Source organism: Canariomyces notabilis (assembly GCF_033297395.1).
Source record: "Canariomyces notabilis strain CBS 508.74 unplaced genomic scaffold N656scaffold_4, whole genome shotgun sequence".
Taxonomy (NCBI): Eukaryota; Fungi; Ascomycota; class Sordariomycetes; order Sordariales; family Chaetomiaceae; genus Canariomyces; species Canariomyces notabilis.
The window spans coordinates 1480656-1502409 of NW_027041826.1; the positions used below are offsets into that span (position 1 = coordinate 1480656).

At 54.4% G+C, this 21754-nt stretch overlaps 7 protein-coding genes across 7 annotated transcripts; 3 read left to right on the top strand and 4 right to left on the bottom strand.

The window, feature by feature from the left end:
- Positions 1-103: 103 nt before the first annotated feature.
- N656DRAFT_704092 (uncharacterized protein) lies at positions 104-2089 on the bottom strand (the record flags this gene model as incomplete). The annotated part of the gene is made up of 1 exon (XM_064811154.1): positions 104-2089. A coding segment is annotated over one exon (1986 nt), but the record flags the coding sequence as incomplete, so codon positions are not given.
- Positions 2090-3802: 1713 nt separating this feature from the next.
- Positions 3803-4619, bottom strand: N656DRAFT_502080 (uncharacterized protein). The gene has a single exon (XM_064809862.1). The coding sequence runs from the start codon at positions 4421-4423 to the stop codon at positions 3965-3967; it is 459 nt and encodes a 152-aa protein (XP_064672994.1). The 5' UTR covers positions 4424-4619; the 3' UTR covers positions 3803-3964.
- A 2028-nt stretch (positions 4620-6647) lies between these two features.
- On the bottom strand, positions 6648-6921 carry N656DRAFT_776549 (uncharacterized protein). Its single transcript, XM_064814657.1, has one exon. The coding sequence runs from the start codon at positions 6864-6866 to the stop codon at positions 6660-6662; it is 207 nt and encodes a 68-aa protein (XP_064672995.1). The 5' UTR covers positions 6867-6921; the 3' UTR covers positions 6648-6659.
- Positions 6922-10649: 3728 nt separating this feature from the next.
- On the top strand, positions 10650-11952 carry N656DRAFT_704422 (uncharacterized protein; the record flags this gene model as incomplete). The annotated part of the gene is made up of 2 exons (XM_064811177.1): positions 10650-11064; positions 11468-11952. The coding sequence occupies 2 exons, from the start codon at positions 10650-10652 to the stop codon at positions 11950-11952; spliced, it is 900 nt and encodes a 299-aa protein (XP_064672996.1).
- Positions 11953-14505: 2553 nt separating this feature from the next.
- N656DRAFT_796085 (uncharacterized protein) lies at positions 14506-16244 on the top strand (the record flags this gene model as incomplete). Its single annotated transcript, XM_064817490.1, has 3 exons — positions 14506-15268; positions 15330-15603; positions 15662-16244. 3 exons carry the CDS (start codon positions 14506-14508, stop codon positions 16242-16244), a joined length of 1620 nt encoding a protein of 539 aa, XP_064672997.1.
- Positions 16245-16690: 446 nt separating this feature from the next.
- Positions 16691-19380, bottom strand: N656DRAFT_776555 (uncharacterized protein). Its single transcript, XM_064814658.1, has 2 exons — positions 18802-19380; positions 16691-18743 (listed from the first exon to the last, which is right to left on the bottom strand). The coding sequence occupies exons 1-2, from the start codon at positions 19113-19115 to the stop codon at positions 16862-16864; spliced, it is 2196 nt and encodes a 731-aa protein (XP_064672998.1). The 5' UTR covers positions 19116-19380; the 3' UTR covers positions 16691-16861.
- A 423-nt stretch (positions 19381-19803) lies between these two features.
- N656DRAFT_776556 (aldehyde dehydrogenase) lies at positions 19804-21711 on the top strand. Its single transcript, XM_064814659.1, has 2 exons — positions 19804-19993; positions 20053-21711. Exons 1-2 carry the CDS (start codon positions 19875-19877, stop codon positions 21419-21421), a joined length of 1488 nt encoding a protein of 495 aa, XP_064672999.1. The 5' UTR covers positions 19804-19874; the 3' UTR covers positions 21422-21711.
- The last annotated feature ends 43 nt before the right edge of the window (positions 21712-21754 follow it).

The following is a 21754-nucleotide window of genomic DNA, read 5'->3' on the forward strand; positions in this document are numbered from 1 at the left end:
ATTCTCGCGCTTAACGTCTGTATCAAACGACAAAACTCGACAATCTTCGATACTCGGGGATGAGCCAGCGCCCAGAGAGTTCTGCTTGGGAGCGAAGCACCTGTCACCTTGGGCCACCCTCCGTTTGTCCCCGAGGCTCTGTGGCCCACCCTGTCTCATAGTGCAGTTTCCTATAAGTAGGGTATGGGCTGGCAGATTGTGGGGGGACGGACGGCTGAGGCGGCGCACTGGGCATCGGGGGAGGTGTTGTCGACGGAGCTCGAGACTGATCGAATCGAAGAGGAGGCAGGGGAGGTAGTCGTGCGGCTCCTGGAGGCGGCGTGATATGCGGGGACGGAGGGATGCCGAAGGAAGCAGGAGGAGGAATAGGCGGAGGAGGAGGAGGGGGGGGACCGGGAATCGGAGCAGGCGGCATCAAGCTGTATGAAGTGGATGGGAGCTGCGGCTCGGAGTCTGTCCTTCTTCGCCTCGCCGGGGGTTCCAGCATCGAAGGGTCGCCGTAGGAACTCGAGCGCGGATGAGGGCTGGCGAGGGTATGGGGATACGGCGTCGGACGAGACTGAGTCTGCGCGTGCGGGTGAGAATGGCCCGTCGTTGGAGCCGGCGGGGGTGGCGGCTGGGGTAGCAGGGTGCTGTTGTCTGGCGGAACAAAAGATGTTCCGCTTCTCGCCGGGACGGGACTCGGCGGCCTTCGATCGGCCCATTCGCTGATACCCGGCGTCCGGGCCACAAGAACTCGCAGGCGGTTCCGCTCGTTTTGGTAGAAGTCTCGCTGAGCCTCCAGCTCCTGGCACTGCTTTACAAGCTCCTCGACCCTCTTTTCCAACTCTCGATTCTGGTTTTCCAGTTTCTGCATGCCTTCCTGTTGTTCCCTTTCCCGCTCCTTCTTCCGCTGCCTGAATCTTGCCGATGCCCCCGCGTTGCGCTGCCTCTTCTCATCCGCTTGTTTGGATGCCTGGTGAACATCAACTGGTACCACGATCTCCTCCCCATGCCTCGGTGTGATGGTCAAAAGCGTTTGACCCTCTGCGATTTGGAGATGCCTTGCTGCGGAAGCCCCGGGAGGAAGCGAGCCAAGAACACCGGTTCCCCACCTGCTGTCTCCGGAGAGCCCGGACGGGCCAAACCCTCCTCGATGGGGGGCCGGAAGCGGAGCTGCGAATGGGGGCCCTGAAAAGACGGGCCGCCCGCTGAGCTCGCGCTTTAGACCTCCCGGCTGTGACGGTTCTGTAGGGGGCCCGGAAGGTAGTCCTTGACCCAGACTCGGCTGCGAAAGCGAACGAGCAAGGCCCGAGGGCGGCCGGGTCGGCGGCAGTACAGCCGTTCCTTGTCCCGAGCCACGGCCTTGAAACTGAAGAGCGCCGAGAGATGGAGACCCGCTGCCGAGAGTTTGAACATCCTGCGCTGTGGTGCCGCTTCTTGGCATGGGAGCGGCCAAATGCCCAAGATGCTGGTGCTGAGCCTCTACCGTTCTCAGAGCCGCTCGACTGAGGCTTGCTGCCCTGGGTGATTTCGGTGTCAAGATCCGCCTTGCAGCCAGAGGGTAAGGATGGACAATTGTCGGAGAGCCATGATCCACAGAGGCAGTAGAAGCCGCAACGGGTGATGGCGTCGGAGGTGCGAGGGGGTTATTGCTGGTGCGTGATTGTGCCCCCGGGGTCTGCGAGGCAAAGGGATGAGATGGAGACCCTTCTGTCCCGTACTGGCCTGTCACCATGACGGAGCGGGGGTTGCCTCCGGCAACCGAGGGCTGAGGGAGACCTGCGGAAGACTCAACTGCGGGCTCGTGGGGAGGCCCGGCAGGGGTTGATATCTCGTGCGAGTCCAAAGCCCTGGATCCCGGCTGCTGACCTCTCCCATCACCTCCGCCTCCAGTTACTGCGACGCCCCCGGGCCCATGAAGTGTCCGGGATCTCGAGTCATCTTGGGGGATACGACTTCGCCGAGCTGGGGAGGACGACGCGACGGCTGTCGGAGGAGACCGCGAGGAGTGGCGGGAGGCAGGGCGAGGCGCAGATTCCCCCTGCGACATCTGTTCCCCTTCGTTCTTGAGGTTTCGAGGACCCTGACATTGACGTCTACAACTTGAACCGCTTTCGGAGAGCCGACGGGTGGGTTCTTGGTCGGAGCCAACACGGCGTGTGCGGCTCGGGTCGATGCTCTCGCCCACGCGCCGGGGACCGTAGGCAGCTATCGATGACAGCTGCAACAGGTCGGCGCCAGGCCAGCTCCTCGCTGGTTCTTGGGCCCACCGTGATATCGATTGGATCGCCAGGCTGACGGATTGCGTAGTCGAAGCGGTGGCGTCCTGGCTGCCCGGCTGCTAAGAAACTGCACGTATCGGCGTCCGGAGAGCAGTGGCAGTGGCGACAGGCCCTTATGTCGTACAGAGGGCGTGGTGCACTGGGAAAGGGGTTCCTGGCAATGGCCACGCTGGTTGCGGGCGGGTGAGTGCTTCGCCGTTCCGGACTGCTGGCGCCGAGAAAGGACCAGGAAGACAGGAAGACGCAATAAGTACCTGTTCCAAGGTCACGACTATGAGGCTTGCTGGCTTGCGTCAGAGCGGGCCGTTCGGGTGACAGACACGCAGCGAGCTACTTGGACAGGAGACCAGACTTTGACGGGGTCTCGAGGGGTGAACTCCTGGCTGGCAGCAAGCGCAGAGAGGTTGCGAGTCGATCGACGCAAGAGTGGTACTTTCAGTGGGCCGCTCACTGGGCGTCGCCGAAGGTACGGCCACTGGGCAAGCTTTGATGCACTTTCGTGCCTTGAGTGGCTGGACTGCCTTGAGTCCGCCAAAGGCCGTTTTGGCTGCTGCTGCGGACGTGAATGGACCGAACGGCAGATGCACCAGGACCCTCCTTTTTTTACTATTCTGGCCCGTCCCTGCCTCTGTTTTTCCTCCTCTATGAGGCGGGGCCGCTATGAGTCCGTATATCAAGCAGCTCCAAGCAAATCAGAGCTGTGTTGCTGAGATCAGGGAGGCGGTGCGCCGAACCGTCCGGATATTGACACCCCGGCTGCTACTTGTCGACAGACACCTAGCCCTATTGTTGGCCTGAGGACAAGAGGGAAAAAGATAATAGTGATAACAAAAAATGGACGAGATTGGAATCATTGGATGTTGTCGTTGATGACGAGTTTTGCTGCTTCTGCCAACTGACACAGCGTTCAAGTTAGGTAAAGCAAGTCTAAAGAATTTCATACCCATGTCCCTTTTACACAGCCATGCACCGTTGCTTATCTGTGCTGGCTACTCCATGGTACACGTATGTACATACAGTACACAGTAGACGCCCTCGTCAGTTAGGAGATGGGCTGTTTACCGGGGTCTGGAAACCAGCCGGGGGTCCATGCTGAGTACTGTACCGCGTGCTGGGAAAGGATGGGGCCGGGGGATGAAGTCTCCTGGTGGGATTGGTTGGCCCAGAGTTCTCTTCCACTTCCTAGACCGGTAATCATTTGGGTTTTCCAAGGGGAATTATGACGGACGTCAGCAACGTTCTCGATGCAGGTGAGAATACCTATACCGAGCCTGGCGGGCGACTTGTGTGTTGTGTTGAGTGATCCTTCGCCTCGAACTCGAAGCCCAAGAGCTCGAACCCCCCTGAAACCCGAAAAACCGGCAGCCGACTGCATGGCCCGACTGCATGGATATGTGGCTCGCCTCAGCAGTAACCTTGCAAGCCCTGCGAATCCACATCACTAGCACAAAAAGGGCACCATCAAGTGATGGAAACTGGGCGAGCCTAATGGACAGCTCTCTGCTCACAATCCGCCCTTGTGCGGTGCAACAACCGACAGAATCCTGAGCCAACAAGTCGGTAATCACAACAGCTGTAGTCCCTATCCCGACGAGTTGACGATGAGGTAGCAAGTAGTCACGTCGATGAACAGGCCCTGTCTGTTGGACCCCGGATTACCTGCTTGGCGCAACTAGAACAGCAGCGCAGGGTGTTGTACGTCAGCGGTCACCGACAGGACCGAGGTGGGTGATGCTTCCTCCGGAAACCGTAGCTAGGCCGTAGCAGACCCAATGCAAGCAATGTAACCCCATCTGCTCGCGATCCCCACGCTTGGTCTGACCTGGCACCGCGGCGTGGCTTTCCCACCCCTGCCGGAGACACAGTGCATCCCTAGTGCATCTCGGTTTTGGCGGTGCCCAACGTGAACACATCCGGGTCCCGGCGGATGAGCTACTAGACGCACGCCAAGTTCGGGTTTCGAATGGCGACAGAAAAGCTCGTCCGGCGCCGCGAGGCTCACCGGCAGAGCGGCTGACGTTGGTGAGAGCTGCGTCATCCAGTCGCCTGCAGATTTTGGCTGCCCAAATCGAGCAGACCAAATCCCCAAAACGGACAGGCAACGAGCAGGCGGCTACACAGGTACAGAAACTAGATGAGATCTGCATGGCTGGTTGCATGTCCAATCTGGGGCCGCATTGCTGCTAGCTAGAAACAGTCTTGTCGAACTCCGCTAACGTAGCCCCAACCAAGCGGGAGCTGCGAGCTGACAGGCGCATTCTGCTGTATTGGGCCCGGCACTGTGGCAGATGTGAAATTTGGCTGGCGGATCCGAGATGCCAGTCATTCAAGGCGCAGCGCGGTCAGCCCAGAGAGTGATGCCATCGTAGCGAAATGAAGAACCCCGGAATAGTGTGTGTGGATGACTGGATGAATGTACATACATATAGCCCCGAGGCGGGCCCTTCCTTGATGAACTAGAACGTTATACTAACCAGGCGGGACAGTCGAGAATCGAGAACCAGTGAACCGAGTGATGCGGGATCCGTTGGTCATTCCAAGGAACCCTCTATGGTTGTAAGGTATTGAAGTGTGTCGAAATTTTCTGCGCACACCAGATTCGTACCCTACCTCCAACAGCAGTGTACAAACACTCGATGACTTGTTCTGAACCTGTTGTGCAGGCGGGTCCGATGGATGTCGGGCCTGGCGAGGTTCCATTCTTGGGAGCGATGTGAAAATTGCGCCTCGTGTCCAAGTGCTGCAGTCTCCTGGCTCAGGGCGCCCCGGAGGATGGAAGCGGGTCTCGCGCTAACGTTAGTGCGACACGACCGTCGACAATCGACCTGGAGTCGACTGATCGAAGCAGCCTTTTTCTAGCTTGATATGTATGTGCCGTCTAAATGGGCCTTCCTGCGGTTATATTCCATGTTGGAGCTGGTGACGCCAAAGCCTGAGGCTGGATAGCCACAAGATATCAGGTTATGTGCTGTCAGTCCTCGGGATGGAAGGTGCGGAAACTGTACGAAGTATGTACAGTGCAGTACATACTTGCCCCATGTCCATAAATTTCCTAGGGTACTGTACCTGGGCACAGCTGCATGGGCACACCGCTGCCAGTCTTCAGATTCTGCTGACTTCTTGGCTAAAGCAGCAACTTTATCCTGGGGCTATGAGATCGCGGTAGACGGAAAGAGGTGCGGTCTGCTTCTGCGCTGGTAGTAATGTAATTGAAGGTTTAACAAGTGCCGGCTCGAGCGATACTACTGTACACCGCTGCTTTCCTGCAGTCTTTGGAGATAATTTCACTTTCCATGGAGTTCGAGGAAAGAACGTTGTGAGCTGGCTGCTACCTTCCCTTCCCAGGCGTGAGACGGCCGGGAACAGGCCTTGCTCTGACTTGCCCCTGATATACGTCACTGTTGAACTCAGCTGGTGTTTACTTCGTATATATGTACTGAACTCCCTATTGATTACCTTACCATACATTGGAACATCCCAAGTTCGTGGATGCTGCCAACTCAGAAACTAGTGGATAGGACACTACCCTTATATTGCCGCGTGGCACAACATGACCGAGACAGCGGATTATGCAGATGTAGCCTGGCATCATCTTCGGTCCCTCAGCGCCCCCACTGCCGAGAAGACAAGTCATGCAAAGGACAGCCCTGTCGGTTGTCGGTCACGGCTGCATCACAGGAACATGAGCTTTCGGGTGATACCTGTAACGAACTTATAGTGTATGTACTGTACAGTACAGTACCGTAGTTGCGCCTAGCGCCCAAGCGAGCAATCCTCCTTTCTCGACTGTTTTTGTGTCCCAATGACCGCTACCTTCGTGCGTTATTTAAAGGTGGAGCATGGAGCTCTCTCTTCGTTTCTGCCACCTGCAAGCCACGAGTTATATATGGTACCGCTGCCTGCGTCAATCCATCTCAGTCTCCTACAGCTTGCATTGGAGCCCAAAGAGTTCCTAGCATCTTTGGTCAATCTTGGGCTGTCGTGCAGATCCCGGCACCCGCATGCCAGACATTGAAAACGCCTAGGTATGGCGGGGTACAATACTGTAATATAGGTATGTACCAGGTAGGTACATACTATACTGCACATACAGCAATGTACAGTACAGTACATTAGACCCGTACCAACTTGGGAGCAGTTATCCGATATGTATTGTATTGTATGTACCTTACATACGCCATCATTCATGACGGAACCGTTTCCGCCTGCGGATATAGGGTCCAGTATGTACTACCAATTACCTTGCTTGGTTTAGGTTGAACTGTTTGATATTACCTAGGTAGGTATGTTAGCTACAGGAGCAGATAATGTTGATTTGAAGACCCTGAGGAACTCAAGTGTCATCTGCCCGTAAAAGTTACTTCACTCTCGTAGTTACCTCAACGTCACGTCTCATCAAACGCGTAGCACGGCGGCTGCTGACCGAGCCCTGCGGCCATAAATGCGGCCACAGTTACCAAGCAATAGCTTCGCGACTGTAGCAATGCAATGACAGGCGCACCCGGCTAACCAAACTCTGCTTGTAGAGACCACCGGGGATGACACAATCAAATATACCAGGCCGCCTGGGCCCGTTATCAAGAACTTCTCTGCAGCCATCATGATTTCGATGCACACCGCTCACTGCTCGCCGGTCTCTCGTGCAGAGACACACTAACTTTTTAGTACCATTAGCGTACCTGAGTGGCCTCCAAGGGACAAGGCATAAGAGGTATGTACACTACATACAGTACAGTAAGGTAGTCCATGAGAACCACGGGCGGCCAAAGAAGAAAGCAGCGAGTACCCATACATACCATGAACTACAGTACGTGTATCTCGACTATCTGTACTGTATGTACCTGGGGTGTTCATAGGTACCTTACCTAGGCGTATCAAATTGCCAATTTTCCGCACCACGGTTCCAAGTTGCTTAGGTGTGAAGGATAGGTACGTCCTGAGGAACTGCACCATCCCACATGTAGCAATCGTAGAGTACTTTGTTCCGGTAGTGAAAAAGAAACTCGAACTTGCGGTTGATTCAACTTACACAGTATGTTGTGTGACGACAGACTCATTGAGATCCCGTATGCAGCTTTCAAACTGCTGCTGAAACAACAGGGAACACGGAGACCATCGACACATGTAAGATGTAAGGTATGTACTGTATGTACGAAGTATGTACATAGTGTACAGTACATACTTGTACAGTACAGTACAATATCCGCACACCCACTTTGCAGATGAGCCATTTTTCGAGTTCAAAAGCAAGCGGCGGCACATCGTGTGGGGGAAGAGGCAGGAAGCATATTAGTACCCGATTGTGCAGGAGAAGCCGCAGATGAGTTTGACTGCAACAACCGACAGGAAGATGGATAGATCCGATGTCTTTGGCGGTGTCAGGTCTTTGGCGGTGTCGACGGAAGATGACCGGGATCCGCTTGCCAGCTCACACAAGATCCCCGAAGCGGGAAGATGTGCAGCAACAGTGCATCGATGGCATGCAGCATGCGTGGGCTTGCATGCATCGGAAGTAGAACCGCCCTTCTGTCGCCCAACGCAACCTTCGTTTAAAAGCCTGGATTGTACGGAGTACTCCGTAAGTATTACGGATACAGTATGTATGGACATGGACGGACGGAAAGAGTGGAGAGGCGGGTAGTCGAAAGTAGAGTAACTAATTTGAATGAAGAATAAAATAGGAAAAAGGAGAGTTCGGCTATTTTCTAAGGGGGAAAAGAAAGAAGGAAAGAAGAAAGGGAGAACAAAACAAGTTGGAAGGTTTTTAGATGGAGAGCTTGAGGGGTACTCCCGTCGGTATCTCACGGACAGCTATCGCGCGGGAAATGATCTCGCCATCCGCCTCTTGAGATCGATAAACTACGAAACACTCGCATCAGGTTCTTGAAAAGATTCCCTTTGTGAGACACAATCCGAGATACGTAATTTCTCACTAATTCCCCCACGAACAACCCATTCCATGTCTCCATGCAAGTGCTTCTGCAGCGATCCGAAAATAGAAGGAAAAAGTCCAGCACGATAGGAAGGCCTTACACAGTACGAATCAGTAGTTATCAGGGAGTCCAGATCACTGGAACCCATCTTCTGCCGCCTTCTAAGGTAGTCAGTCGTCAGCGTTGTAGGTTAATAAACGTAGTTCGATGGTTGTTTCGAGCACTAACTGGCCTGTCTCGACAAGTGTTATAGGTTCGCCTGTAGTATGATGTACATACATACATACTCTGAGGCTCTCTGCTGCGCGATAATTCATGACTCCTCTCAAGGGGCCAGCCTCATCCCATGTTCGGAACCAGAAGCAGCGAGGCGTGCGTCTGTTGCAGATCACATGTTTCGCTCGGACTGGCACACTGGGCAGGGACCAATATTTTCGTCACCACACAATACAGCGGCCATTGATGAGATTGACCTGAACCACCAAATCAATTGCACCAACAAATACCTGTTGGCTCAACCAATTAGCATTCAGGGGCCAACTCTAAAGAGTTGGTGCCAAAAAAGCCGGACTTGCCAAAAATACCCGGACAGATAGTGCAATGTATGGAATACCTATACAAAGACTAACATTCCACAGCTAAAGCAACCTGCATCTCGAGCAATACTGTACTTCTGGAAAAATAGATATGACTGTTAGATCCGCCTTGAAGAGGCGACTCGAACGATACCTATTTTGATGGGTTGTATCCTATTGCCCCAGAGTTCTTGGTCAAAGTTGCCGAATCTTGTTGCAAATCTTGGGTTCTCGCACGACTTACACAACTTTGAGATGCAGGCGAAGGTAGACAAGAACACCACTTTTGCACCAAGATTCGACAAAACCTCTAGAGGAATAGGATGCAACCTATTAAAATGGGTATCATTCAGGTCGACTCTTCGAGGCAGATCTAACAGTCATCTTCGTTTTCTCAAAAGTGTAGTTTTTCCTAAGATATGAGCAGTTGTAACTTTCTTCCTTACAAATTTGGTGTGTCCGGGATTTTTGGCATGTCCGGCTTTTTTGGCACCAACTCTTTAGAGTTTGCCCCCAGAGTGGAACCGAAGCTCGAGCCAACAGGTAAAATCAAACCAATTTTACTAAGACGGCCCGAGACATTGACGACCACCAAGCTTCATTAAGCTTTCGATGGTAGAGGGATCGTCCCTGCCACAGGATCTGATCATTGTGATGAGCAGCGATATGGTCGATTTCCCACATTGGAGCCTAACGTCAACCTTCATCGCCGCCGGAAATATTGTAGAAAATGCGGGAGTTGGGTGAGATATGGCCATCCCGCGAGGATCCCACGAATGGATCGGTTTTCTTAACAAGCCGACAGTGGGTAGCTCTGCACAGACACGTCGTCATGCATGACAACTTGGGCAGCCTCACCGGTCTTCCTTGGTATTAGGTCCTGGGCTTTATGGCACGTCGGGTGACGAGAGGGCGTTGCGGAAAGCTTTTTGCGGCAAGTTTCTCCGAGCACTCTGAAGCTGAACCCAGAGTAGGGCCCCACAGCAGCTAATGGGAAATTACCGTTAATTACCGTAGTTGCGCCGACCGAATGCTCGGTTGTATTGTACAAATAGTGTAAATTACACCATATGTTACCTTGTTCCAATGCATACAGTGATACACTGTGATTTAATACTTCGTACATACTTGTACTGACATGAGAACCTGAAGCCCCCGGTTATCTTTTCCATCTCTTTTCAACGATGTTCTTCCGAACTCTATCAACAACGTTCTGTAAACTTGGGAAGTTCGCTAGCAAGTTATTTTGTGAGTTCAGCTTGATAGTAGTAACAAGGTGCGCAGTCTTTCTGAAGACTGAGCCGTCTCTTTCCTTTCAACGGACAAGCGTGCAACGAATTGCTGTCTGTAACGTTAAGAGAAACCAACTACTTGATTGCTCTCAGCAATTGGCAACTGCGCAGGTTGAACCTAAGCGGAGCTCAATTTTTTCCCTCTTCCCTTTCAAATCTCTCGACACAGCACATCTTCCGCGATTTGCCGTCGGCTGTCAATGCCACCTCTACTAGCTCACGGCCGCAGCGGATCAGAGGCCCGGTTTCCGCCTCGAGACACGGCGGCTCCATGTCCGGATAACGCCCTTCTGGTCCGCCGAAAGTCTCTGCTGGCTCCGCACCTGTGGTGCAGGTCAAATCATAAAATGCCATTGCAAGCAGTACTTGCAAACTTCCAGGTTTTGTCTTCTTGAAGTTGGTATACGCCGCCAGTCATTCGCCGGGGCCCGCCAAATACCGTCCGCCGCGAAGCACACACAGACCAGACAAGACATCGGAAGGCGCAGATCCCCATTGCGACAGGACTCAAACCAGCAAGGAAACCGGCAGCCGGATGTCAGGTGGACAACAAACACCCAAACAATGATGGCAGAGACGAGCGCTATGTCCGAAAAGTGGCAGGTCGGCGCCCCCTACCTAGACATGCAGTGCGGGCTCGGCGAAGGGCCCTACTACGAGCCAGCCACCGACACGCTGCGCTTCGTCGACATCAAGAAGAAGCAGCTTCACACCGTGTCGGTTGCTGATGGGCCCGCGTCGCTCAAGACGCTCCAGTTCGAAGAGGCCGTCACCGTCACTGCCGACGTCGACGGCCGGGACCCAAGCCGGACCATCCTGATTGGGGCCAAGCAGGGCCTGGCTTTGCTCGACCTGGCCACGGGGAAGTACGACTATCTGACCAAGTTTCCCGAGGAGAAGCCCGAGAGGATTAGGAGCAACGACGGTGGCGTCGATCCGATGGGGAGGTTCTGGATGGGCACCATGACGGATTTCGGGTTGGGACCGTTTCAACCTGAGGGTGAGCTTCTCTCTTCACTTTCCTAGAACCTTGCACTTTTTACGTATTATATCTTTTTTTTGTTCTATCTTTGTTGCCTTCTTGTCTTTCTTTTCCCCTCAGATTTTCGTTAGGGGGACCAGTGTCTCCTTTCCACGTGGCAAGCGACCAAGTCAATCAGCCAGCAAGTGCTGAAAACGAACACTTCATCACATCATACATGTCATGTCAAAATATCTGCAGTTATGGCCCTGGCACAGTTTGATCTATGCCATGTGGTTTGACGTGCTTGCTATGCTTCCGCCCATCTCTGAAAACTAGATCCCCTAGTAAAAAGGGGGGTTGCGGGAGAAGAAGGACAAAACCAGCATGGCAATGACAACCGTCTCTGACACGTCGTCCCCTTTTGCGCCCCACCAAACAGGCTCTCTCTACCACTTCTCGGGCGCGGGCACCGTCGCCCGTTCCCTTTCCGGCCTGACCATTCCCAACTCGGTGGGCTGGTCCCCTGACGGTCGGACAATGTACTTCACCCACTCGTCGGCCCGCACCATCTTTGCCTGGGACTTCAATGTCGAGGACGGGTCTCTGTCCAACGAGCGCGTCTTCTACCGCCACGACGGCCCCGGCGAGCCCGACGGTTTCCGCGTCGATGTGGACGGCAACCTGTGGCACGCCGTCTACGGAGAAAGCAGAGTGCTCAAGATCGCGCCTAACGGGAGCCTCGTCGGTGAAGTGACTCTGCCCACGAGGAATGTCACCTGCTGTGAGTTTGTTGGGGAGGACCTCTTTATCACTACCGCCTCAGATGAGGAGGGCGAAGGGGAGAGTAAGCGGCTTGGGGGCGGTCTCTTCAAGGTTAACGTTGGGACCAGAGGGACCGAAAGATTCAAGTTCAAACTTCATTAGACCGTTCCCTAACTCTCTTCAGGAGGTGGGGTTTTTGGTAGGCTAGATGTAAACTCAGAAGAGGACCATTGTACATGGGTAGACAGGGTCTGCCAAAGCAAGAAATGATTTTGTTTAGTCTTACCTTGGGAATGATATCCTTGTCACGTGTGACGTACGTAGGTAGATGATGACCACGTCTGCCAGCAGCCTACGTGTTATGGCTCGCGCTTCCTAGCATAGAACATGCTAAGCGCTAGGGGTTCTAGGACGCGTCCTAAGGCTATCTACGCGTGTACCCCGTTACAGCAGTAAGAACTCAGTAAAGTGAGGTGACACTGGTGCAGAATACCGGTGTGTGGGTTCTCGTGGACAGCCTAGGATGGCGGACACTAGACGTCACACCGTTGACGTCTCACTGTTTCTCCGGTTGGATCGGGCTCAAAAGTAAGCCTTGTCATTCCCTATGCGGGTGGCGAAGCGGGATGGATGAGGATGCCACCGTCATCGAGTACTGACGGGAGACCAGTAGTCTCAAGATTGTTCAGTATATTGGTCTTGCGTAGAGACACGCCCTTGAGCCGCAGGCGCCACATTTTTGAGGGTTGAAGCTCGAGAGGGAATAGATGGTGAAGACCGGATGCAACTGCGATGCCAGCTGTGTGATAGACATGGGTTGCGGTGAAGTTCCAAGTGGATGAGAATTGCCAACCCCCTCGTCTCTCGCCGAGTCCAGGGGTCTAGGGGTAGCATGGCAAAGACTCCCAGGACACACTGTGTACAAACGCATGCTTCTCATCAATCGAGCCTGCGGCATAGTTTCCTTACGTAGAGCTAGGATGGCGTGCCTCAGGTGTCAGAGTCTAGATTCGCATAAGCACCCTCCGTTCATCCTGGACTCCCCGTCGAGAGGGGTAGATCACTGCAACGCGACGCTGTCATGGCACCACCGATGTGATTGAGACAGAGGCTCTGACACGGCAGGGGAGGCAAACCGCGGTCTGGTGCTCGGATTGGCTCAAGAGGCGCGGGTTGGTGATATGAATGGGGCGGACGAAGTCGGCGAGTAGAGGCAATGGACCAACGACGGCTGGTCATCTGGAAAGTTAGCTGAAGAAGAGGTGGATCACGGCCGAGGAGATAGTGGAGTTGGTCTTTCTTCAGACCTCATTGAAGTAGTGCCGCTTCAAGCGGGACGAGATACGACGTTCCTCGCGGGCAATCCAGCCTGCAGAAGTCGGCCGATGGGGTGTCCATAGCGTGAAGGCGACGCATTACTGCGTACTGTATGCTGTTCACACATCGTCGTTCCTCCCACACAGGCTGTGAAGACACCGACGCTCGCTGTGTGACGTCCAGTGGACAGCCCTTGCTCTCAGGAACGTTGCTCCTACCGGCTGACTTTCGCTTATCTTTGACGGCTATTGGCTTTGCGACGGCGAGCGGCTGGAGACTCGGTCGGATCATCCGGCGAGCGCGCTTTTGGCCAGGTAGTCTCAAGAGAAAGCTTTATTGAACCCATAACGTAACAACGAGCAGGGAGTCGTAAATACCCAGACGGACAGCTGACTACTTCGCGAAGCCTACTCTTTGAGCGGCAATTATGACCCGGGGCAAAGATTGTCAATGCTCTCATTCGGGCACCAGTGTTGTACATACGACGGGAAAGATGTGGTCACATAAGGTATACTGCGAATCGCGAGGTCGGGCCAAGGGCGACGTTGTATAGTCTCTCAGACCTGTCGACGGCTGCTTCGGGGTTAGAGGAGAGAGTGCTGACTCATAAGTGATGCGCAAATCAAGCATTCTTCCGTAGTCTCCGCTCCCTCCGACTTGAGTTCTGCGTGAATCAGAGTGTCGCTGAGCAGTATCAGTCTCACTGTTGACGACAGTGGTTGGGAATCTGGGATATTGAATGCTCTTTTGTACAAGCCCGTACAATGGGACATCTGCTCATGTCGTCAGTATTCTTTCAAAGATAAGGTGCTTCAGTTATACTAGCCTAATGATCCTATTCAACCTTCAAAGTTCACTGTCGACCAAAGCTCCGAGAGACGGACGCCCATTCAGGCGACCTAGCAGAACCCTAACCCTATTTAATGCGTTAGCAACACCCGCAACACCAGCAGCAACTGTAACAACAATGATAATAAATGGCAGTCGGGCTCTGTAGCACAAGGTATTTGTTTGTAATCGAAAACTAAGTGTCTAACCCAGGGTGGATTCCACGAAGTGGTGATGGAAGATCTGTCAAGGAGACGGTGATGGTCGGTCAGTCACCAATTGTAATAAGTTTGGAAGTTTCGACGCACAGAAACCACGAAATGGAAGGAGAAACAATAGACTGAATAGAGTTCTCTATTCTCTATTCAGGTGTAGAGGGGGAATACCTAGCAAGAAGTTTCAACCACGAATTCAGCTCGTCATTTTTGGTTGTTCTTGCCTTAGGTCAGCAGGGTTATCAGAGCAACCATGGCAAGATCCACCGCTGCCTAGTTTACCATTCCTCTAACCGCTCCCTTCCCAAACCAAACATCAAACCTAGCATATCACACAAGACATAAAATCCTTGCCATGGCCGAGGAGATCGATTGCCCTGATCTCTTTGACAATGGCGGTGATGACGCAGATTTGCTTTTTGGGAGCCCCGATGGCGATGATGGTGAGTTATCTTCCCTTTTCAGGGAGATCGCCAGAGCCGAGCCAGCGCCTACGCTGACGCTCCCTCAGCTTCATCTGCCTCGACCTAACCTTTTTGAGCCCAATATGCCCGCAGCTCCTGATCCTCTTAGTGCTTCTTTTTTATCGCACCAAGATGGACACACTTCAGGTAGCATCGTGGTTAGTACCCTCCTTTCAGATATTGGCACTCTTCCTCCTGGGCCGACCAAAGACGCTCCGCCTGACGAAGCGGGCCTAGAGGCGGACTTTGAGAAAGAGTGGGAGTCATTCATTAGCAACGACCAGCTCGTTAATTCTCATCCAGATAGCCAAGACAGCGAGGCGGCTCTGGAAGCCGAATTTGAGAGGGAGTGGGAGTTGACGAAAAGTGACGACCAACCCGTCAATCTTCATCCAGACGCCCAACACAGCCACGCTGCTTTGGAAGCCGACATTGAGAAGGAATGGGAGTTGGCGGCAAGTGATGACCAGCCGGTTGATACTCACATAGAGAGTCAAAGAAGCGAGGCCGACCACGGTGACGAGTTCATCTCTCCGACTCGGATTCTTGGTTTTCGCTACGCCAATTGCCAGAGCAGCGGCACATTCCGCGTGCCCCGGAGAGTTGATCAAGACGAGATGCAGGCCGAGGCGCTCATGCAATGTGTCACTCTCAGTAAGCCCCCCTTGCGTTTCCTCTCTCCATCCTTTACTGATTGAGCGCTAACTAGAAACAGGCCGCCAGCACACGCTAAGCGATCTCTACAGCAAGCTTGAGCTGGGAAAAATCGAGGGTAAGCGCCTTAGCGAAGCCATCAAAGAAAGACTGAAAGCACCCCCATTCAGCCAACTGGTTGAGCAGCCAAGCAGAGGGCGCCTAGAGACGAAGCGAGATCTCATCAGGGCCTCGTTTCAATTGCTGGTTTCCGAGAATTGGGGGACTACCTGGTTTGGGACCGGTTGCCAAAATGTCGAGTCACGGACCCTACTTTGGCCCGCAGACTCATCACTGTAAGCCCCCTTTTTTTCTGCCAAACGCACAGTAATCGCGCTAACTCTGCTCATCTAGCCTCCTGATCACCTTCTCTCTTCTCCTCTACAGGAGTATAGAGAGTCGGAAATCGGCAAGCAAAAAACAGTTTCGAAGAGACTCCACCTGGTCGACCTTATCGGTGCCACCATCACCGCCACCCTCATCACCCCCGCAGAAGTCTCCCGACAACCCTCCGGCGACTCCTCCACTCACTGAGAAGGGCAGGCGCTTGTTCGATCCCATAGCCCGCAACGCGACTATCGCCAAGAAGCGCAAGCATGCCGAGTCAGTCATGGGCTCCGCTGATTCGAAACAAATCTTTGAGCTCGATATTCCTCCCAACGCCAAGCTCATCTACTACATATATGTCAGGGACATCATTGACAGCAGCGAGCTGAGCGATGTCACCATATATCGGCACGATTGGATCATGTCACACGGCGGCTTCTCCGGTCTCACCTCGTCGTTCAAGACTGCGGGACTTGCGCCCGTCTTCGAGATCCAAACTGCTTCTCAGACTAAAAAGATCGAGAGCGAAGACGACTGGGAACAGGCTGTCCTCGGCATTTACAACAGGAGGCGCTCGGGTGGGGTGGTCATTGTTGACGTCTGGGTGTAACCGCGATTTGGTTGCAGGTGCGCATTCGAGATTTGGGGCATGGCGTGGCCGGAGAGTGATGCTATTACTTTGGTGTTCATGGCGGTATTTCGAAGGTGGGCTAATGATTAGACGTGAAGTTTGGAGGTTGCGGGGAATCGAGCTGTACGCTGTAGCAGCTCAGCCATTCTCCCTGATATTTCTTGTCTGCGGTGGTCCATCTTACCGGCGTTATTTATGGATGGCCAGTCACAGAACTCCGGTCCGATCGTCGTTGTTATCCCCACCTCTACTCCTGATAAGGATGATGGCGGGTACTGCTTGGTCGGAACATGGCATCAGGCGCGTTTTGTAGAGCGCGTACCAGATTATGCGGTGGGAACATGCCTATAGCATTTCAGATATGTGCGGAAATGATTACAATTTTATTCTCCCCCGATTATCTCCCTCTACTGAGGGCTTACGTCCAGAGCTCTTTCTAGTGACATTGAACAGCATCGCTCTTTCCTAAGACCGTTTCCCCCCCTTTCCCCCTCCCCCCAAACGCCAAACAATGCATCCCTCCATACATATCATACCGGCCATGCAATGCTTTCCAAAATCACTGGACAAGAAAGAAAAGAAACGAAGGCGGCTGATCACAACCTGATCCTCCCCTGCCCACCATCACCACCGAACCACCTCCCGACATCTGGGTTGCTGCCCCTGCTTCCTTCTTGCCCAGAGTCGCTTCCGCCCATCCATTTGGGTTTCTTGATACCCTGTCCGATATCCCTCATCCACTTGGGCGTATCAAACGTCTCGACCGTATTCTTGAACCGATGCCCCCAGGCCTCCAAAAAGTTTTCCTCGTCTTCCTCGGAATCCAACACAATGGCGGCCCTCCTCGCCGAGGTATTAGCCAGCGGCTTCCTCCCTGGGGCCACAGGGCCCCCACCGCCAGGTGTAGGCGAGGTTCCAAACGGGGTCGTCGGCCCAGCACCGTCTCGACGGGCGCCGCTGCTCCCGGGTATCGTCAGGACGGGAGCCCCGCGGCGGCCAGAACCATCAACGGGCGACGACGATGACGCGATCCGCGAAGCCACATCAGCCCTGCGCCCACGGATAGCAGCCGACGTGCCGTTGAGCTCCCTCTCGATGAGATCTCTCCCTTCTCTCCAAGCCCCACTAGCGGTCCCGTAGGATCGACCGCTTCCGTCGCCGTTCTCGTCATCGTCATCCAAGACATCCACGCCAAATCCAAACACCCTCCTCACCCTGCCGTACAGGCCAAACAGCGTCGCGCACACAGGAAGCAGTATGAAGGCCGGGAACAGGGCATCGAACCATTCCCCTAGCGGTGTGAGGTCGATCAGCTGCCCGAGAAAGTCGTAAAAGACGGTACGCTTGTAGATGGCACCGAGGAAGGTCATAAAGTTGTAGGTGAGAGGGACGCTGAGCCTGGCAACCTGGCTGGCATACCAAAAGGCCGACTCGTGGGCCGTGTTGCGGCGCACGAGGGCGCGGCCGCGCCAGACCTTGACCTCGGTGATGGACGTGAGCGCGGCGGCGCACATGTACACCATCCACAACGCGGCAATGACCTGCCCCGCTAGCCCGACCTGCCCTTTATCGGTTTGTTGGTGATGCACGACGCTGTAGCGGATGACGGAGAGCTGGGGCAAGAGTCCCTTGACTAGTTCTGACCAGATGATGCAAGCGGATGCCAGGAACAGCACGATGCCGGTGGCGACTTGAATATACGGAACCAGGTGGTAGTGCAGGAGGAAGCGGGTGTATGGAGTGAGCGGGGTGTGGCGGTCCCAGAAGCGGCTTCCGGACTGCGGAGAGGATTTGCCAAAGTCGAGTCTCTTAGAGGCGGCAGAGTCAAGGATGGCTTGGGTTTCGACGGCGTCTTGCAGGAGGCGGTTCCATTCGCTGATGTACCGCGATCGGGCGTGTTTTGCTCTGATTAGGCGCCGCGTGAGATCTGCCAAGTACTTTTCGGTGATGACGTTCGGCAGAGGGCTCTGGTTTCCGGAACCACGTACAACGCTTGCACGGCCAGGCTGTGACTCTGGCAGGTTTGTCATGTCCACCAACTCCTCGACCCAGTCTTGGAAAAGGCTTACGCTGCCCCCCTTACGACGGCTGAGCTCGGCCACCTGCAGCTCGAGGTCCTCAAGGTCCATTTCAGCGTCATTCATCTTCTCGTAGACCGCGGGCGCGCGGGATTGGATGCGCCGCAATCTGTCGCTGACATTCGCGTTGCGAAGGAGCCGACGAGGAATGGCAACTAGTCCGTGACCCATGAGGTAGATGACGAGCACCAATCCCCAGCAGTAGGCCAGAGCCATGACGGTGCTCTTAAGCGACGAGGAAAAGTGGCCATAAGATATGAGAACGTAAATAAACCCGAGTGCTCCGGAGCCAAATACGATGGCGTAGTACTGGGCGTTTGCGCGGAGGGAGTCGAGCAGCTTGGCCTGGGGCTCGCGGTAACCGGAGTCGGAGTATTCGGCGAGGATGGGGAGGATGAACCTATGCAGATCAAAGTCAATCATAAGCGAATGAAAAAGCTGGATGCGACTGGGTATACCAAGTCAGGGCAAATGTAAGCCAGTAGGTGACTCTCCATGATACCCGTAAGGCGCCCGGCTGCAACCAGATACCACGAGCGTCAACATCGTCGGCCAGGGCGCTCGACGCCAGGTCGATGGGCACCAGAAGGACCATGCTCGCCGGAAGCCATAGTGCAAAGAAAACTGGCACAAGGAGATATGCGGGCGTCGTCCGGAGGGGGAGATAGTATCGGAGGATGAGGAGGACGACGACCGAGATGGCCGAGAGCGAAACGAGGGCAAAGATGACTGACGGCACAGGAGACTGTGACGATGCCGCTATCTCAATCATGATGGGTGAGATATGTGTCGCATGTCCGAGAACGGAAAACTCCAGGTACGAGGCTATTCGAAATCGAAGTGTTCAGTGTGGCTGATCAATGGATGGGAAACCTTGATTCTCGAAGGTTGGATGTTGCTGAAAAGGCGATTATGTCATACGACCCTGGATTGCATGGGGCCGACAATGGTCTGGATGCCGCCTGGTAACCCGTATCATGGTGTCTGATTGGGCAAATTGTTACAGTGCTTCACGCCCGCAGGCAACGTATTGTTACGTGAATGTTCTGCGTATTTTTATGGGAGCTGTCGCCGTTGGAGTCCGGTGGGTGCACTCGAGCCACTCCACCACCCTCTTCGAGCGCTAAGGTCATGCTAGTAATGTACAGTACAGTACAGTGCAATACCACTTGAGGCCGTTGTCGCTAAAACGGGCAAAAAAGTCCCGGTTGGCGATGCACCAAGCGGCCCGGCTACCTACACCTGTGGTATCCGTAAGTTGAACGTCAGTCCAGAGTCACACCCGTGCATTTTCCTTTCCCGGATAGCTTGGAGGAAATCGCGGCTCCCCACCTTTGTGTCACCCTTATCACTGGCAAAAGGAGGGGTTGAGGGGTTGAGCAACAGGATGCAGATAAGATGGGCGCCTGTCCCGCCTCTAGCCTCGAGTACTTGGAAGCGGCTGCCCTCGACAGCCAAGAGGAAACCGACGGCATCTTTTCTTGTTTGCACCCAACGCGCTTTCGCACTTAGTTCACAGGTCAGACGAAACATGGAAGTAGAACTCAGCGCGCCGAACGGCAAGCGGTGGACACAGCCGCTTGGCCTGTTTATCAACAACGAGTTCGTCAAAAGCAGCAATGGGCAAACGATTACTTCGGTCAACCCGGCGTGCGTGCGAATGCGAACCAGTAAGGGTCTGTCCAGCCCGTAGCTAACTTACGACGCAGGACCGAGGAGGAGATCTGCTCCGTCTTCGCCGCGACCGAGGAGGATGTTGACAAGGCAGTGGCTGCTGCCCGCAAGGCCTTCAAGCACCCCTCTTGGAAATCGCTGTCGGGCACAGAGCGTGGCGCTCTGATGGTAAAGCTGGCCGATCTGGTAGCCCAGCACGCAGAGACCTTGGCTACCATCGAGTGCCTTGACAATGGCAAGCCCTACTCAGTGGCCCTCAGCGAGAACGTGCCCGAGGTAATCAATGTGTTGAAGTACTACGCCGGCTATGCCGACAAGAATTTTGGTCAGGTCATAGATGTCGGCCCGGCCAAGTTCGCTTACACGGTCAAGGAGCCTCTGGGCGTCTGCGGCCAGATCATCCCCTGGAACTACCCGCTCGATATGGCTGCCTGGAAGTTAGGTCCAGCCCTGTGTTGTGGCAACACGGTGGTGCTCAAGCTCGCCGAGCAGACACCCCTTTCTGTGCTATATATGGCCAAGTTGATCAAGGAGGCCGGCTTCCCGCCCGGCGTGGTGAACATCATCAACGGCCACGGGCCGGAAGCGGGTGCAGCGCTGGTCCAGCACCCGAATGTGGACAAGATCGCCTTCACTGGTAGCACTGCCACGGGGAAGCAGATTATGAAGATGGCTTCCGGAACCATGAAGAACATTACCCTCGAGACAGGCGGCAAGTCGCCGCTTCTCATCTTTGAAGACGCTGACCTCGATCTTGCGGCAACCTGGTCTCACACCGGCATCATGAGCAATCAGGGTCAGATCTGCACCGCCACATCGCGTATCCTGGTCCACGAAAAGGTCTGCGACGCCTTCGTTGAGAAATTCAAGGCCAAAGTAAAGGATATCTCAATTCTAGGCGACCCGTTTGAGGAGAGCACATTCCAGGGGCCGCAGGTAACCAAGGCCCAGTACGAGCGCGTGCTTGGATACATACGCTCCGGAAAGGAAGAGGGCGCAACCATCATGCTGGGCGGCGAGGCGGCACCGCACAAGGGGAAAGGCTTCTTCATCCAACCGACAGTGTTTACCGACGTGAAACCAACCATGAAGATTTTCCAAGAGGAGATCTTTGGGCCCTGCGTAGCCATTGCCGCATTCAAGACGGAGGAGGAGGCTATTGAGCTTGCGAATAACACGGCGTATGGTCTCGGGGCGGCCTTGTTCACAAGGGACCTGACGAGGGCGCACAGGGTTGCACGAGAAATCGAGGCGGGGATGGTCTGGATCAACAGCAGCAACGACTCCGACTTCCGGATCCCGTTTGGAGGCGTGAAGCAATCGGGCATTGGCAGGGAGCTGGGCGAGGCCGGATTGGCGCCGTACTGCAACATCAAGGCGATACACGTGAACATGACGGCCTGACGGGGAACTCTTGTATAAAGATACCTAGTAATTTGATCATGGAATCTGATTACACATGTATCCGTATCTGGTTTTGTGGTTCCGTTCCCAATCTGCCTCCGAAACGAAACCGGGATGCCACGGCCGGGATCGACGTCATCCCCCGCATTGCACCAGCTCGAGTGCGAAGCTTAACTACCCGTTGGCTCCACTTCGGTCCCACTTAAGGGGCCAACTCTCAGGTTGCAGCTGACGGGGGGCTGTCCTTAGCTCACGGGGGGCTTTATGCAGAATTTGGGGCGCAAAAACAGGGGTGATAACCCCCCGCAAGCTAAGCTCAAAAACTGAGGCTCA

Excerpts from the sequence above, each read along its gene's own strand:
- N656DRAFT_776555 (XM_064814658.1), bottom strand. The coding sequence starts at position 19,115 with ATGATTGAGATAGCGGCATCGTCACAGTCTCCTGTGCCGTCAGTCATC. Across the intron at positions 18,744-18,801 it reads CTTACATTTGCCCTGACTTG|GTTCATCCTCCCCATCCTCG; the intron begins GTATACCCAGTC and ends TGATCTGCATAG.
- N656DRAFT_776549 (XM_064814657.1), bottom strand. The coding sequence starts at position 6,866 with ATGATGGCTGCAGAGAAGTTCTTGATAACGGGCCCAGGCGGCCTGGTA.
- N656DRAFT_776556 (XM_064814659.1), top strand. The coding sequence starts at position 19,875 with ATGGAAGTAGAACTCAGCGCGCCGAACGGCAAGCGGTGGACACAGCCG. Across the intron at positions 19,994-20,052 it reads ATTACTTCGGTCAACCCGGC|GACCGAGGAGGAGATCTGCT; the intron begins GTGCGTGCGAAT and ends CTTACGACGCAG.
- N656DRAFT_502080 (XM_064809862.1), bottom strand. The coding sequence starts at position 4,423 with ATGCAACCAGCCATGCAGATCTCATCTAGTTTCTGTACCTGTGTAGCC.